The sequence below is a fragment of the Stegastes partitus genome, unplaced genomic scaffold (assembly GCF_000690725.1).
Source record: "Stegastes partitus isolate 25-593 unplaced genomic scaffold, Stegastes_partitus-1.0.2 Scaffold750, whole genome shotgun sequence".
NCBI classification, from domain to species: domain Eukaryota; kingdom Metazoa; phylum Chordata; class Actinopteri; family Pomacentridae; genus Stegastes; species Stegastes partitus.
In genome coordinates, this window is record NW_007578481.1 from 97295 (window position 1) to 112548 (window position 15254).

The 15254-nt window shown below is 41.0% G+C and overlaps 2 protein-coding genes across 2 annotated transcripts in view; both read right to left on the reverse strand.

Moving 5' to 3' along the window:
* Nucleotides 1-971: 971 nt before the first annotated feature.
* Nucleotides 972-10153, reverse strand: LOC103364442 (solute carrier family 25 member 38-B-like). The gene is made up of 8 exons (XM_008291565.1): nt 9776-10153; nt 9341-9448; nt 7106-7230; nt 6574-6658; nt 6001-6180; nt 4463-4631; nt 3847-4010; nt 972-3720 (listed from the first exon to the last, which is right to left on the reverse strand). Exons 2-8 carry the CDS (start codon nt 9353-9355, stop codon nt 3598-3600), a joined length of 861 nt encoding a protein of 286 aa, XP_008289787.1. The 5' UTR covers nt 9356-9448; nt 9776-10153; the 3' UTR covers nt 972-3597.
* A 2249-nt stretch (nt 10154-12402) lies between these two features.
* LOC103364461 (myosin-9-like) overlaps nt 12403-15254 on the reverse strand; it is a 32859-nt gene continuing 30007 nt past the window's right edge. Inside the window, exons 37-38 of the mRNA XM_008291591.1 lie at nt 13864-14036; nt 12403-13397 (exon numbers count right to left, since the gene is read on the reverse strand). Coding sequence (XP_008289813.1) covers nt 13289-13397; nt 13864-14036 — 282 coding nt within the window. The 3' untranslated portion in view covers nt 12403-13288. The remainder of the gene's footprint in view (nt 13398-13863; nt 14037-15254) is intronic.

Below are 15254 nucleotides of genomic sequence, written 5' to 3' on the forward strand. Positions count from 1 at the left end.
TCCACTTGACTTTAGAGTCTCCCACAGTCCTTGTGGTGAACTCTAGATAGGATTTAATATGAGCTTTTTTCAACAGTCGCTTTCTTTTTGCCACTCCACCACAAAGCTTTAACTATTGAGGAACAGGCCTCAGTTGTACACACAGTCTGTCCAATCTCAGCTGCTGAAAACGTAACTCCTGTAGACGAGTCACAGGTGCTTTGATATACTCCCTCACTAGTGTCTTTCTTACACAGTCACTTCTATTTCCTAATGATGGATTTTACTGCACTCCAGGAGATATTCAGTGAAAATGTTCTTGCATCCATCCCGTCTTATGCTTTTTAAAACACAGAGTTGTTTGGAGTTTTCTTTTGTCCTTATGATGTAGCTATAACCAGGAGTACTGATTCACCAGAGACTGGACCTTCCACATACAGGTGTCTTTATACCACAATCACTAGAAACACATTTACTGCACTCAGATGATCTCCACGTCACTAACTGCATAACTTCTAGCACCACCTGGCTGCACCTGTGTTGAATTAAGCCTGTCACTTTACAGGGGTCTAATACTTATGCAGTCACATATTCTATATTTTTAACTAATTGACATTTTTTTGTAGAAATCTGTTTTCACTTTGTCATGAAAGAATCTTTGTCTTGTAAATTTGTTTCAAAAAAGCCAGATTAACCTATGATTACACATTGAAAAACAATAAAAGGGGAATTACTTTAAAGTGGGGTGCATGCTTTTTAAAGGTATTGTATCAGAATCTAATGTTAACCCTTATGACCAATTAATGATCAGATTAGACAATTACCACATAATAACAACAACATCATTTGAACTTTAGCACATCGTAGCACAAATCCTCTCTGAGTATGTTAAGTAGCCACATGGATGGTTGTGAATAGCTGCCATTTTTCATAAATTCATTCATGTACACAATATCTCCTTTTGATTCCTAATAACAGAAACTCAACATTTCTTTTGAAAATAAAAAGAGGAAAATTTATTGACCTTAAAAACCAGGCAGGCACAGCATCTGTCTGAGCAAACACACGCACAGACCAAGTCTCTACACCAACAATGACCATATGCAATACGACAGAAGTGGTAAGATGGGGAAGATAACCGACGAGGTAAAACTACGTGGTGTGAATTGTGGCACATGTAGGGTGTTGTTAGATACACAGTTTGAGTTACACAGCAAACACTGAGGCTTTTAGAAATTAACGCTCCACTTACTCTCACCAGGCCTGTTAAAAAAACATAAAAGCTTCGTCTTACATCTGCCTTCACTCAGAAAGACACCTCATCCTGTTCTGTAGCCTTCACAGTCATTAAACTGTTTTTATCTCTCTAAACTCTGTCATTTTTATCTCAAACGAAGCTTGCAGAAAAACACTTGTTCGGTAAATCTGGCATTCTGATTTCAAATGTTTCCGTTATGCTTAATTCTGCCAAACTTTCCATCCTGTCACAGATCACACTGGGCATCGGTGTCCCTTCTGTCAAGACTTTACACTTGGATCCATTTTGATCAATCTCCTCCTCTGATGAGATCTTACCTTTGGCATTTTCTCTACAAACACTTATACATATTAATTATTTTTAATATATGACCTCTTTTTTTGTATCAACAATAATAAATAATGTCTATGGAGACAGATACACTCTACAAACAACAGAAAAAAAGGCCTTTTTTTTTGTAACAGCCAATACTTCTGTAATAAGTACATTATTTACAGAGCCAGAAAAAGGCAAAAAGAAAAAATGACAAGCTCCACAGCTCCAGCACTGATATGGACTCTGTACAACCTTGATGAGCACAACGATTCAGCAATGCTTCACTTGCACATGTATTATTCTGGAAATTCTGTTTTACAACAGGAGGTAACAAAATAAGGAATACGTGAAAGATTTCAATGTCACCCTGTCGTCAAAATATTTAATTCAATTGTAGAAAAAACGTCAACTTATGAAAGTGCTTTTTTTTAACTTAGGAAAAAATGCAAAGTGCATTGCTGTTGAAGGTGCCCTTTGGAGTTTTCTTGTAAACACACAAAATCAACTTCCTCCTCATAAATCAAGCAAAGTGGATTTCTGTATAATTTTAAGACCCTCTCCGGTAAAAAACAAGTTGTTGTTTTTTTTTTTACCTTAATATGTCCTTATTTTATATGCTAGAAGATATATGAGCAAAAAAAACAGTCAATGCAAAGGCTGAGCATTTCTGCTTTGAAGCTGTACTGACGCCACTTTCATACATCTGCTTTCAGACAGATTCAGTGCCCAGTTTGTATATGTATGGCTGAAATAATCCAACATTACAAGCATAAAGTGGTTTTACGGTGTTCAAGCAGAGCCGTGAGCGAGCTGGTGTGCTTCAAGTGGGAAGAGGTGAGACTTTACAGATTTGCAGATTCTCGAGGAAATACTGGTATAAAGTTATGTCTAAGCCATTTTAAGGCATGAAGGTATTATTTTAATGGAATGGAGATGAGATTTTTAAATTTAATTAACCACAGAGAGACTTTAAATTGCATCTTTGCAGGTTACTGCTACCAACGATTAATGCGCAGAAAAGTGTGAACCTGGCAGCAGGTCACTCTGTATCATGCTGCTCCTGTGAGCACAAAACAAACAAAACTGGGACCCATTCATAAGAATCCACAGCGCTGCTAGCAGTCAAAAACTCCACAGGGTACCTCACAATGTCAAACCTTTCAAATAAGAAAGCAGTAAACTCACAAAATTTATAAAAATCCACAAAATCCTGATCTCTGCAAGTTGCCATCAGAGGTCTGAATATATTCCAGAGGTGACGATCATTGAAAAAAAAGCACATGTGGTTTCACTACGCTGAGTCAAACTGCACCACAGTTGTATATAAAGTGTAAGTTAGCATAGTTTTGAGCAGTGCGACAACAAAGGCTTTATTGTGATTATTGGAGTTAGCCTAGATTTTCTTTCCCATAATGCAGCTGTAAGAGTGCTTGAGATTGTCTGAGCCTGAAACTAATATAACTTCTCTGCTTTTCAGTTCACATCAGTCAGCAAGTAACAAACATTGCTCAATCTTATGCAAGTCTCACCAGCTCCTCTGTCCCTCTGCGCAGTGCTTTGTTTTTGGTTACCTCAGCTGATGTATCCTGTTTGCTTGTCAAAGGCAACTGTGCTGCCCAGTAGAGTGACTGGCCCTGGTAGCGATACCTTGTTCTGTCTGAACATAAATAGTAAGAGGAAGAAAGTTCACCTCACAGCAGGGAGTGTCACTACAGTCCAAGACTGACCTAAGAGTGTGTTAGGTGTAACATCACCATCTCAGACTTACACTGACAGACACAAACAGGCAGATTTTCACATTTCACATTTAAATAACAAAAAAAGAAAGTAAACCCACACGCACCCACTCACACACAGCATTCTCACTCTTCTTTCAGACATTTATCCACCTGGTTTCTCTGTTCAGAATCTTGGTAGCGCTGCTTCATTGTCTCTATAAGCTCCTCTGCTCCAGTTTCTTCTTGCGAGACGCTCTCAGTGAAAAAATAAATCTTAATCCCATCATATTGCCTCTCATTTCTTTGTAGCTCCACAAGGTTTGTTCTTCAGGATTTGAGGCCCATTCGAGCCATCAACTGTTCATAAACAGTCCAAGCCATAGCAGCCATCAGAGTGCGGCGAAGAGACCTGGGAACGGCCCCACGAAAAAACCCGCGCATGCCGTGCTCCTGAAGGAGAAGACAGAGCAGGAAAGATTATGGTGATATGACACTACTGTTCAGCCATGACACACCCCTAAACTATTATTGCATGCGCTGTTTCTCACTGAAAACAACAAGCCTGTGAGTACACACCATGTAGATGTAGCGAATAGCATCCGTCGTGCTCCAGTGGGACGGGCTGATTTGAATGTGGGTTTTTACCACATCTGCAGGCTGCGTGGCCAGCGATGCCAAGACGCCTGCCACCACTCCACAGCTGAAGTTCACCAGCGGGGCATAGGCAGCTGAAGCTACTTCTGAGAGAGGAAGAGCCAGGTGTCAGGACAAAGTAGAAGATTACACAGAAAGCAAAGTAAATGTAAATAAAGTGCGTGGTGACTCAGTACTGTTAGGCAAATATTAAGGCTATAAAAAGGTGGTGGATCAAATTCTCTGGTTGGATGCTGCTACACGGCTGGAGAAAAGGAAGAGACACTGATGCAGTCACAAAGAGAGAGTTTTCATTTGATGGCATTAATTGCTTCTGTTTCCACTCAACTTAGTCGCATTTTCTTTTTCATTAACACGCCAACTATTCCATCTCAGACAAGTGTATTTACAATATATACGTTAAACATAAAATCAAGAGAGAGGAAACACACTTTGCTTTGTTGGCCATCTGGACACATGAAGACATGCAGTGCAAGCACCCACAATCATTCCTCATGACCTAATTGACATTATGTTGTAGAAGTGGAGTGGTTCTCACCTTGAGGCAGGGATTTCTTGGCCTGGCTATAAAACATGACGTAGATACCGGAGAACGGAGCGTCTCGGAGCAGCGTCGCAGTCAGTCCTGAGAACAGAGCCCGGACTCCCTCCGTCTCGTACACGCTCCTCAGAGCCCCGGCCACACTCACATAGTTGTAGCAGCCACTCTGACACAACATACAAAGAGAGAAAATACATATGAAACATCTTTGTTTACACAGCTGCTCCTATCACAATGGTAGTAAATGCCTAATTGGGTGGAATCAGTTGTTGGCAGTTTGTTGTTGTTTTTTTCCCCATTTATTAAAAACTGGTGTATCTCCAGTTATGTAGCTATTGTGGTTCTGTAGCTCATGCTAAGATTTGAGGAAACACAGTTTAACAGGTGACAGTTAACATTAGCTCCCCACAGCTTTTTAAAGAAGCAGACTTTTACATTAAGCTTTCGAGTCTTCATGAAAGTAAATACAAAAATTAGCCTCCTGGAACGGCATTTTTCAGAACTACATTAGCTTTAATTTACTGAATGGAGAGTTGAATGTGTGGTCTGGCTAGTCTTCTGTTCCAGTTGATTTTAGGGGATTAAAACATCATTCACATGACAGCAATGTTCATCAAAGCTGCAGATTCATTAGTTGTTTTGTTTTTTTCCCCATTTATTTAAAACTGGTGTATCTCCTATTGTGGTTCTGTAGCTCATGCTAAGATTTGAGGAAACACAGTTTAACAGGTGACAGTTAACATTAGCTCCCTGCAGCTTTTTAAAGAAGCAGGCCTTTACATTAAGCTTTCGAGTCTTCGTGAAAGTAAATACAAAAATTTTCCTCCTGGAACGGCCTTTTTCAGAACTACATTAGCTTTTATTTATTGAATGGAGAGTTGAATGTGTGGTCTGGCTAGTCTTTTGTTCCAGTTGATTTTAGGGGGTTAAAACATCATTCACATGACAGCAATGTTCATCAAAGCTGCAGATTCATTAGTTGTTTTGTTTTTTTCCCACAGTTGGGATTATTCTCATCCATGGACAAATAGAGATTTCCTAGTCTGGCATCACTAGGTCCCGCTCTGCTGGTGATCAGGTCAGCTGGCGAGATCTCCAGATGTAAACTTCCAATGCTTTTAGCAAAATGTTGATTCCACACGGCTCATTTCTCTGTTCACCTTCAGTCAGACTGAAAGCAAACATTCAAACTGATTCATGTAAAAATCGTCATTCTTTAGAAAGCTGCAGGGAGCTAATATTTCCCCACTAAATGCTGCTCACAAGCTGTCCTGTGCGACTCCGTCATTCCCTGAATCTTTACAATGGAGATGCAACGTAAAAAGTCACATGACTAATAGAGCCACAGTAGTCACATTAATAGAAAATGTGGTAGAGGGGTGCACAACCAAAGTCTGACTATGTTAAACTTGCTTCGTAGTAAAACACTCAGGCAGAAATATACCGGAATTCTCTTTTAATGTTTCTATCAGTAGCAAAGACAGAAGATGAGCTCTAACTGAAGTCTGTCAGTATGTAGAGAAACAGTTATTCACCTCGAAACGCGTCTTGATGACTGTGAACGGTAGCATGCAGACTCCAGCCACAGCTCTGGCACCTGCTCCGAGCAGAACAGCCTCCCCAGCGTTGGGCGCCCGGTCCAGGAAGAAGTGCTGCTTCAGGGAGTAGAAGGTGCTGAAGTAGATACCGACCCCAGGGATGCAGCGCACAAATGACTGCAGAGAGAGACATAACAGTATTCAACATCCCTCAACATTTTTTTGTTCACACAATACTGTAAAAGTTGGCTTTAGCTTTAAAAAACAAAATAAATAAACAGACAACCGAGGGTGTAATACACATGCATAGTTTTTGTTTTTGACTGTGGCCAATGAGAGAGGCTAGTTTAGTTTTTTATTAAAGTGTTTGTGTGACCTTTAAAATGAAAGTCACACATCAACTGTCCAAGTGTGTGTGTGGAGGAAATTTTAATGTGAACTGAAAGACGGATGCTGGAGAACAAATGCCCCCCACTGACAACTGCCTACATGCAAACACGCAATAACAGGATTCATAGCTGCTGGATTTATTGTAAATGTTGCAAATAATCAACAAGGTCAGTTACTCACTGGTGAAACTCCCTTCCATAGACTGAAGAACTTCTCTGTCCTGACAACGTTGATGAAAACGGTGAACATCCCCACCCTGGGTGCACTGCAAGATGAAATGTAAGCATTGTTATAAACCCATTTAAACGTGCAAATATACAACACTCAATGGCTATGGTGAATAACTGTTGTGAAAAATCAATCAATTTGCCATTCCTGTCCTCAGTGGTGGTAATTGCAACCTAGTAGGCTGACAGTATGATTACATGGTGCTGGTGTGACTAATTGTCCTATATGGGTCATGACAACACACTCAGGCTAGCACTGCCAGCAAATTCTGACCTGCCATGCTGTGTTTGTGTGTGTGTGTGTGTGTGCTTATCTCCTGTGCTTGTCTGTGTGGGTTCAAGTCAGAAAAAAGGGGAGCTAAAGGAGGATAATACCAGAGGCATGCTTATGGACTTGTGTATGACAGCACGCAGGTGAAATACTAAAACTGTTTGCATGTTCACATGCGTGTAATGTGTCTGTGTGTATGTATGCAAACACAAACCCTGGCTTGGCACTGTTCTGCAGCGTCTGCAGTCGTGTCTTGACCAGATCCAAAGGCTGGAAGAGCAGCGTCGAGCAGGTGCCGCTGAGAGAGCCGCACATAAAGGCTTTGAGAGCTGGGTGAGCCTGAGGACGATCAGACAGAGCGAAAGAGGGACGATGGAGGAGACAGACGGAGGGATGAAAAGGAAGACAGGATGGGAGGAATGGCAAAGACGAGGCAGAGAAGCGACAGGGGAAAGAAATGGCGGACACAGAAAGAAAAAAGAGAGACGGTGGAATGTCGAGACAGATTGCAATTATAAACACAGAGGAGAGACAGAAGAGGACAGACAGAGAAAAGGGACAAAGCAGAGAGAAATGTAAAGGATTAGCCACAGAGCAAAATGCGTAACATGAAAAACACGCCATCGCACATCATCCTCAGAACTGGCCACCTCTTGTTGACTTCCAGGGACATATATACGTCCATATGCAAAGAACTGAGCATGAAAAAATGTCGAAACAACAAAAATGTCCACTAGAATAATAAAAACAAAAAACACAAGACTTCATACACATAAAAGAGGCAGAAACAAGTCACATAAGAACATAGAAACATAACATGTTTGTGTGACATTTCGGTTGTAAGAACCCTGTAGCGCAGAGCAGAAACCAGGTTCCTACACAGTGGAGATGACGGAGATGTGGAGAGACAGTTCACACACACACACACACACACACACACACACACACACACACACACACACACACACACACACACAGGGGCTGTTGGGTAGAATTAAACTGAGACTTAACATTATCTGTGGGTACATGCCTCGTGGACAAACAGCCAGTAAGAGCATGGCACACAGACACGAGCAGACAGACGCTAAAATTAGCTGCATGTGAAGGTAAACAGTTACGCAGAATAATATGTAAACGGGAAAAAAACAGCCATCGCAATGCAAAAACCATAAATTATACCAACAAACCATCCATGTGCAGTCTGCTATAAACATTCAACAACACTATATTCTGTTGCTTTTGCCCACACGTGCCACTTAAACACACACACACACACATATATATATATAAGACACTCTCCTACCTTCCCCAGGCTGCCCGGGGCTCGGCTCTGAGAATCCTGTTTTTCCTGCATTTTGCCCTTTTTCACCTCCCTGTCTCTGTGATGCTGCTCTTACAAATGGCATATTACAAAATAAACCTCCATCTCTCTCACTAACCTTCCTTCTCTCCCTCTCACACTATCTCTCCTTCTCACTCGCCAACCCACAATGGCTTTCTCCTGCCTCTCGTCCTCCCTCCCCCCCGAGTTTCGCAGCCAAGCTTAATCCAGCCTGCGTTTTTCTATGAAGCTTCTATCTTTATCTTTCAGAGACACACTCACACATCTGTATTTTGCTCCCCCTCTTCCGTAAAGCTCACTGCAAAATTGTGCCTTTGTCAAATGGTATGAGTCACAAAGTGTTTGTGTTTGTGTGTGTGCGTGCGCGTGTGTGTCTGTGTGGACTTTAAATGTGGGTCACAGATAATGTATGGAGTAGGGGTCTATTTGCACAAGCTGTTAAGCAGCCATCTACGAATCTACTTACAATCATGGATTCCTCTGAGGCGGCAACACAATTTTCCCACACAGTTTGCTTCCTCATTACCGCTGCCAGCAGAGAGGCTCCTAATATGTGAATCCAAACGAGGACTGTGTGTTAATGCCACAGTTTGTTACCCTGTAAGTCCTACTATTTTTTTTTTTTTTAAAAAGGAGGAGCATCATGAGATATAGTTTGTCAAACAATGTCAGTGTTTCTACTATGAGGGAATTTGCACACTATTTATACCATAATAACAATCCCTTGAATTCATCTGCATGTTAACTCCAATGGGGGCAACTGGAAGTCAGTGAGCATCTCTTTCTGTAATTAATATGATTTTGATTGTGTGTTTAGGTATTTAATTTATTGGAACTGACAGAAATAGACATTTCCATTTGGCATATTTGCTCTATATTGTTGTTCTTGATTGATTTCTCTCATACATTACATCACTTACATTAAGAGGATATTATTAAGTGCAGAACTCCACACACACTCTTAAACAGTATTAAAATGGCTGGTTTAACACACACGGATATCCTCACTCACAATGTTTTATTTGTATCAGAAGATGAGTGTTAATAAAATAAGCTTTAATATATCCTGTCACATTCAGCCTGTGTGGTGACATTGGCATCACTCACCGCTGCTAACTCCATCTTTGAGCTGGATGCTGAGCCGGACCGGTCCAGTTTCTCCCCTGCTGCTGTTGCTGTTGCCGTTTTGAAGCCGGTTCGGTTCAGCCAACGATACTTAAAAATGTGAAAAAATCAAGATGACAGCCATGAGTCATATTTCACAACAATGAGGTCGCTCGCAAGGTCTCGCCGGTAGCAGCGAGCTAGGTTAGCTCGTTAGCTGTCAGAGGTGAAGTTAGTATGACATTAGCCTCTGAGGGCAGGGTAACCTTTAAAAACCGACTGTCTAATTCAGATAACTAGCGACGAGTGACTGGTTAAAACAAAAAGCAATACAACCTGTCAACGAGCTGGTTTCAGATAAGCTACATGTAGCAGAAGTTTGCCTGACACATCGCTCGACTTGCTAGCAAGCTAACTTAGCATGCTAGCTCCTCTTACCTGATGTTGAAGTGTGTTAGGGACCGGCGGAGGTGATGGTCGCTCCTGCTAGCTTCACAAACCCCATGTTCTGTATCTACTGTAACTGTCTATGAACGTTTCCTAACATGCTATCGTCACTAAACCTTGAAACTTCCAGCAACACAGAACTTTCTGGCGAGGCTAGTTAGCTAACGTTAGCTAGCTCACTTCACTAAGTTACTTAACTTTAAGTTGCCGCTCAACTAAAATAACACGTCGTTAACGCAAACGTGTTCCGGCGTGAATTGTGTCCAAAAATGTTGTCTTTTCTTCTTTCAATGAGAATTTTAAACTGCAGTAAGAAGTATCTGGCTAACGTGGTGCTATTTGCCGGGCTGCTGCGATTGTTAGCATCTGGCTATAAGTTCAGCTCAGGGCAGCGGAGACACACATCTCTGTGCTGCAACACAACCTCACACAGCATCACAGCTACACACGAACGGTGCGTCAGTTTGTGTAGTCAGTGATGGCATTAGGTCAGTGTGCCGCATCTACATCTGCACAGAGATTCACATGTCTACAATATGGAGTTTATTGTGTAATTTTAGTTTATTTTGTAGAAAACTAACCAGCGCATGTGTGCGGTGCATTTCTGATGATGGCCTCAGGGTGGCGCTGTAGACCAACAGAAACTGAAAGTGTAATTTTAAAGAGATGAAGTCAGATTCAGATAAGAAAACTGAAAGTTAAAATTAAGTGAAAGGGCTGTTCAAAAATGTCTAAGAGTAGGCAAGTGAAATCTGGGCTGGATTTCTGCAGAGAGGCTGAAAAGTCTTTTAAATACAGTTTCTGACTTATGAAACCTTTTTCTATTTGTGCAAATGCTTAAAATAGAGATTTCACTGTTTTTTTCCCCCACGTGTCGATCACATTAGACCAGGTCTAAAACAACTATAGACAAATAGGTGAAATCTGGACTAGGCTGTGGCACAGAGGCAAAGAAGTATTTAAAATGTAGTTTCAGATCCATGAAACCTTTATTCATAATGAAATAATAATAAAAAGTACATTTCACTGTTTTCCTTCACATGTTGACCAAATTAGATCAGGTGTAGATACAAACCCACTATATATAGACAGGTGAAATCAGAACTTGAGCGTGGCAGAGAGGATAAAGACTCTGAAGCACAGTTTATGATTTCTAAAACCTTTATTCTAAGGGGGGACTTCACAGTGTCTTTTCACATGTAGACCACATTAGACAGGTCTAGATTTAAAACAACTATATATGTTTGAAAGACTAACACAGTTTCTGATTCATGAAACCTTTATTCAATGAAAATAAAAATTAAAAAAAGGCAAATTTCTCTTTTTTTTTTTTTTTTACATGCAGACCATGCTACATATAAGAAATAAAGCAGTTAAATCTCCCTTTTCTGTTTTTACATGTAGAATAATGGTTTTACAAAATTGAGAGTGGGTTTCAGACAGCTTTAAGGGTTTACCTCAGATGTCTAACATGATTTTACATCGGGGGAAACAAGAATCTGTTAAATTTCCCTTAACTTTTCCCTTAACTTCAGCATCTTAAGTTTTACAGCTCAAGGACACCCATCATTACTGACATTGAAGACCTCTCCTGATATTTAGTACCAGTATCTTTCCGTGGACATTTTCTTTGCAGTAGCCAATAGAGAAGGACAGAGAAGAGGAAATTGTAACCTCATGTAAAGTTGTCTCTCTTTTAAAGCAATTAAGGGAAAGAAAAGAAAACCTTCATAAAGGATCATTCCCTCAATAACAAAAAAAGGGGGAATATTTAACCTTCTAAAATAACTGTTTGGAAGGTGCATGTGTCTAGGAGTGACCAAGACAAGAAAGTGACTCATCTTCTCCTGAGAAGACACTGAGATTTGATGATAGGTGTATTTATTGACTATATATTTAAGAGTACACATATAGGAGTTGGATTTAGGTTCAGTGGACAAAGGCCTTAATAACCATCAGATACATCTGGGAAACATTAACAAGATAATCTAACTAAAATCAAACAAAAAAACAAAATGGCTACCCACCCCTAAGAACCGATTAACAAAGTAGGGCAAAAGCTACAAGTACACAAGGATGTAAGTAAGGGTGGAGCTGCTGGGAAGAGAAGATGACTGATTCTTACATGTTGGCTCCTTCTGTCGTTTGCTGTCATCACCCAGGAGCCAATCACCTGCAGGCCGGCAGTTAATCCACCGATGGCTGCCGCTTACCTGCACAGTCACACCTGGCTCACATCATTCATGGGCTCAATTCTGGTGAAGGACACGGATCATGAATCACAACAACGCAGTCATGACACATGATTTGTGTAACTGCGACTTGCTGATCCGTCAAACAGGTTTTGTCCTCCATTAACTTACACTGAAATGGCTCGAGGGAAGAATTTCTTCCCAACCCGGCATAAAGACGTGAGGAATGATTTGTGGCAGAGTCAAACTTTTTTTTTTTTTTAAGGGGTGGCCAGGCTCTGATTATTACTCACACTGGAGCGGCACAATTTCTTGCTAATTTTGGCCAATTTCACGTTTTGTTTGGCTACAGTGCAGGTTTGCTGTGTAGAAAAGAAAAGCATGTGTTAAACCCAAACCTTTCAAAAATGAGACAAAGAAGTCAGCTGCATTTTATATTATTTATTGCATTAAGGCATTTTATAAAATACAGAACAGCCTTACAAGGTTGGCATCGAGGACAGACTTTTTTTTTTTTTTTTTGGATAATACAGTGGTAGGGTATATTTGCCTAAAATATACTGGATTTAACATTTGGAGACTAATGCAGCAATACAAACCCCTATCTGTCGTGCTGTGGAAAGCAAAGCACAGCACAGCGAGCTACCCCATGATGACCCACCACCAGTAGTTAATAAAGTGTAAAACCAGTGAGAGAGGATACATCAACCAAGCTGTCAGACGATCAAGCAACATCTGTACCAAACACTTTCACCAATAGTTCTGCATTTTACCGAAACCACTGTAAGGAATGCAACAATTCTCAACGTTGTTTGTTTTGTCTGAGTTGTGCGATTTTTGGTTGAGGTAATAAAAGTGAAAGTTTTAAAAAGACAAAACAGTACAGACATAGAGATTCATACTGACACCAGCAAATGTGAACTACTGTTTGTAACTGCATCAAAAGTCCCAGAAAAAACACATCTGTGTGCAAAACGAGCATAAAATGACCAGTGTTTTTCCAAAAAAACAGTAAACAGCACATTAACCTCAAGCCCGAGCAAAATTAAGCTGCGATGGCTTGACGCAGGAGCGATGTTGCATGATATAACACACCCTTAAGTAGAAAAATAGACCAAGAGAAATATTTTTTTAAAGCCTTAGAGAGTAGAAAAACATTGCTGACGTTGCCAGAGGTGAGTAAGATTTGGCCAAATATAAATGCATGAAATGGAAAGAAACAAAGAGAATGAAGGCTAAATCTTTGATCGTTTTACTATATTTGTATGTGGTCGTTAAAATATTTCCCTTTTGACTCTCTTCCTCTTCCTCTTTACTCGGCTGCAGGCTCAGCAGTCTCAGTCACAACTTCTCCGTCCTCGTCGCTGTCCAGGCCGGTGCGATTCAAGGCGCGCCGCATGTTGTAAGGCAGGTCCCCACGTCTTTAAAACAAACCATTTAAGCACAGTCAGGAGCAGCACAAATACTGCACACATGTAGAAAAGAGGAGCCACACAATGTTATTGAACAAGGGACTATAGCTGCCTGCTGACTCATTAACAGCGATGTCGTGCTGCACTACTGGGACTCGTGACAGATTGTTGGCACGAGATCTCATGTGCTGCTTTAAATTTGACATTTAGTCGCTAGATTGGCTCAAGTCCCAAAAACTCCTACACTTGTCACTATGCAAATTATTTCAGTTTTATTTTCAGGGCACTTTTCCTGCCATGACTTGACAAAGATTCCTCCAGAGCCACAGAAGTCATTACTGTAATCAACTATTTTGACGTGCAAAATTGATGTAATTCCCCCTTTAACCTACTAAATGCTTTACTCCTCACTTTGAAAAATAAAACTACTATGCACTCGGACCCCTGTGGATTTATAAATGTGAGTCTCCTCTACCTCAGCTTGCTCTTCAGAGTGCTGACTTCACGGTTCATGGCGTCTGCTGACTCAGTGGCGTCTTCCAGCTCCCTCTGCAGCTTCCTGCGGTAGACGTTGGCTCTCGTCAGCTCCTCCTCCGTCTCCTCCAGCTGACGCTTCAGCTGACGCATTCGGCTGTTTGTCTTGTCCGCCTGCAAAGAGAGGTTTTGTTTAGTGTGAGGAACATCAGTACAGGGGAGCAAGAACAATGCAAGCAGATCAGAGAGGATTCAAGCCAGGATCAAACTACACAATAGGACTTTTCTCTGCTTCCTTTTTAAAGGTCCCACATTGTGTCCCGATTTGATCCAAGTCTCACATGTTCTCAGAATGTGTCTTTCAGTTTTTTAAGGTCAAAATACTGCAGTGATGGTTCATTCTACCATGGCTGCCTGCTCTAAAAGGGGCTGTTTCAGTGTCTGTAGCTTTAAATGCATCCGAGCGGCTGCTGTCAACAAACCCTTCAGGAAAGAGACTCTCTCTGCAGATGACACCGATGCTAATGACTGTGTGAGACCAGGACTTTGAGTCTAAGTTCTCCTCTCCAAGTGATCGTTTTACATGAAAATATCCCCAAAGTCAAAGCTCAGCCGTTGTTCTTAACTCGTGTGTATGTTGAGTTTGTTTGTCAGATGATGTTGAGGTTATAAAACTAGTAGTTTAACAGCGCAGCTCAAGTGACTGCTGGGTAACATAGTCTTAATAGGCTGCATTTCAGTTAATATTTTATACTTGTTATGTTGTCTGACAACAAACAAACATATTCAAATGAGAGCTGCTTTAATGGGAATTTTGCTTAATTGCAAATGCAGCATATGTGAGCACAGAGAGCAATGAGAGAAGAAACCAGATGTAAACACTGGCTAAACTTAGGTTGCACTGAACCACGACAGGCGACATAAGATGTGTTCCTCACCATTACAGTTTCTGCAGAGCTCTGACCTGTTGTCATACGATCAAAGCCAATGGTGACACATCAGCAGCACAATGCGCTAGCACTAAGGGTTTTCTAATTGTTGTGGAGACATTGTCATCAACAATAAAAATAAACTACTGCATCTTCACTTCCACAGATGCTGGGAGTGCATGAAAACTCTTGTGTTCACTCTAGCAGCCAACAGCAGAACAATTGGTGTTTTTAATTGTAGCTGAGACATTATAGAGTCTGAAGTAGCAGCTCTAGAAAGTAAATAAACCAGGTGGCCTGAGAGGCAGCTGCTTATTCTGAACAGCTCATCTGGAAGCGTTGGCCAATGAGGGTTCAGGATTATAGAAAGTTTAGAGGACTATTGGTTCCTCAGTTGAACGTAGCAGTTCAGTAAAATTCTAGCTAGTTGTGGGCAGAAGTAAATGTCTTCATGTCGTAATGG

Bases quoted from the DNA above. Each gene is read 5' to 3' on its own strand.
- LOC103364442 (XM_008291565.1), bottom strand. The intron at 6,659-7,105 runs GTTTGTGTTTGC...TTCATCTTGCAG, and splicing joins CAGAACAGTGCCAAGCCAGG to TGCACCCAGGGTGGGGATGT. The intron at 6,181-6,573 runs GTGAGTAACTGA...CTCTCTCTGCAG, and splicing joins TATGGAAGGGAGTTTCACCA to TCATTTGTGCGCTGCATCCC.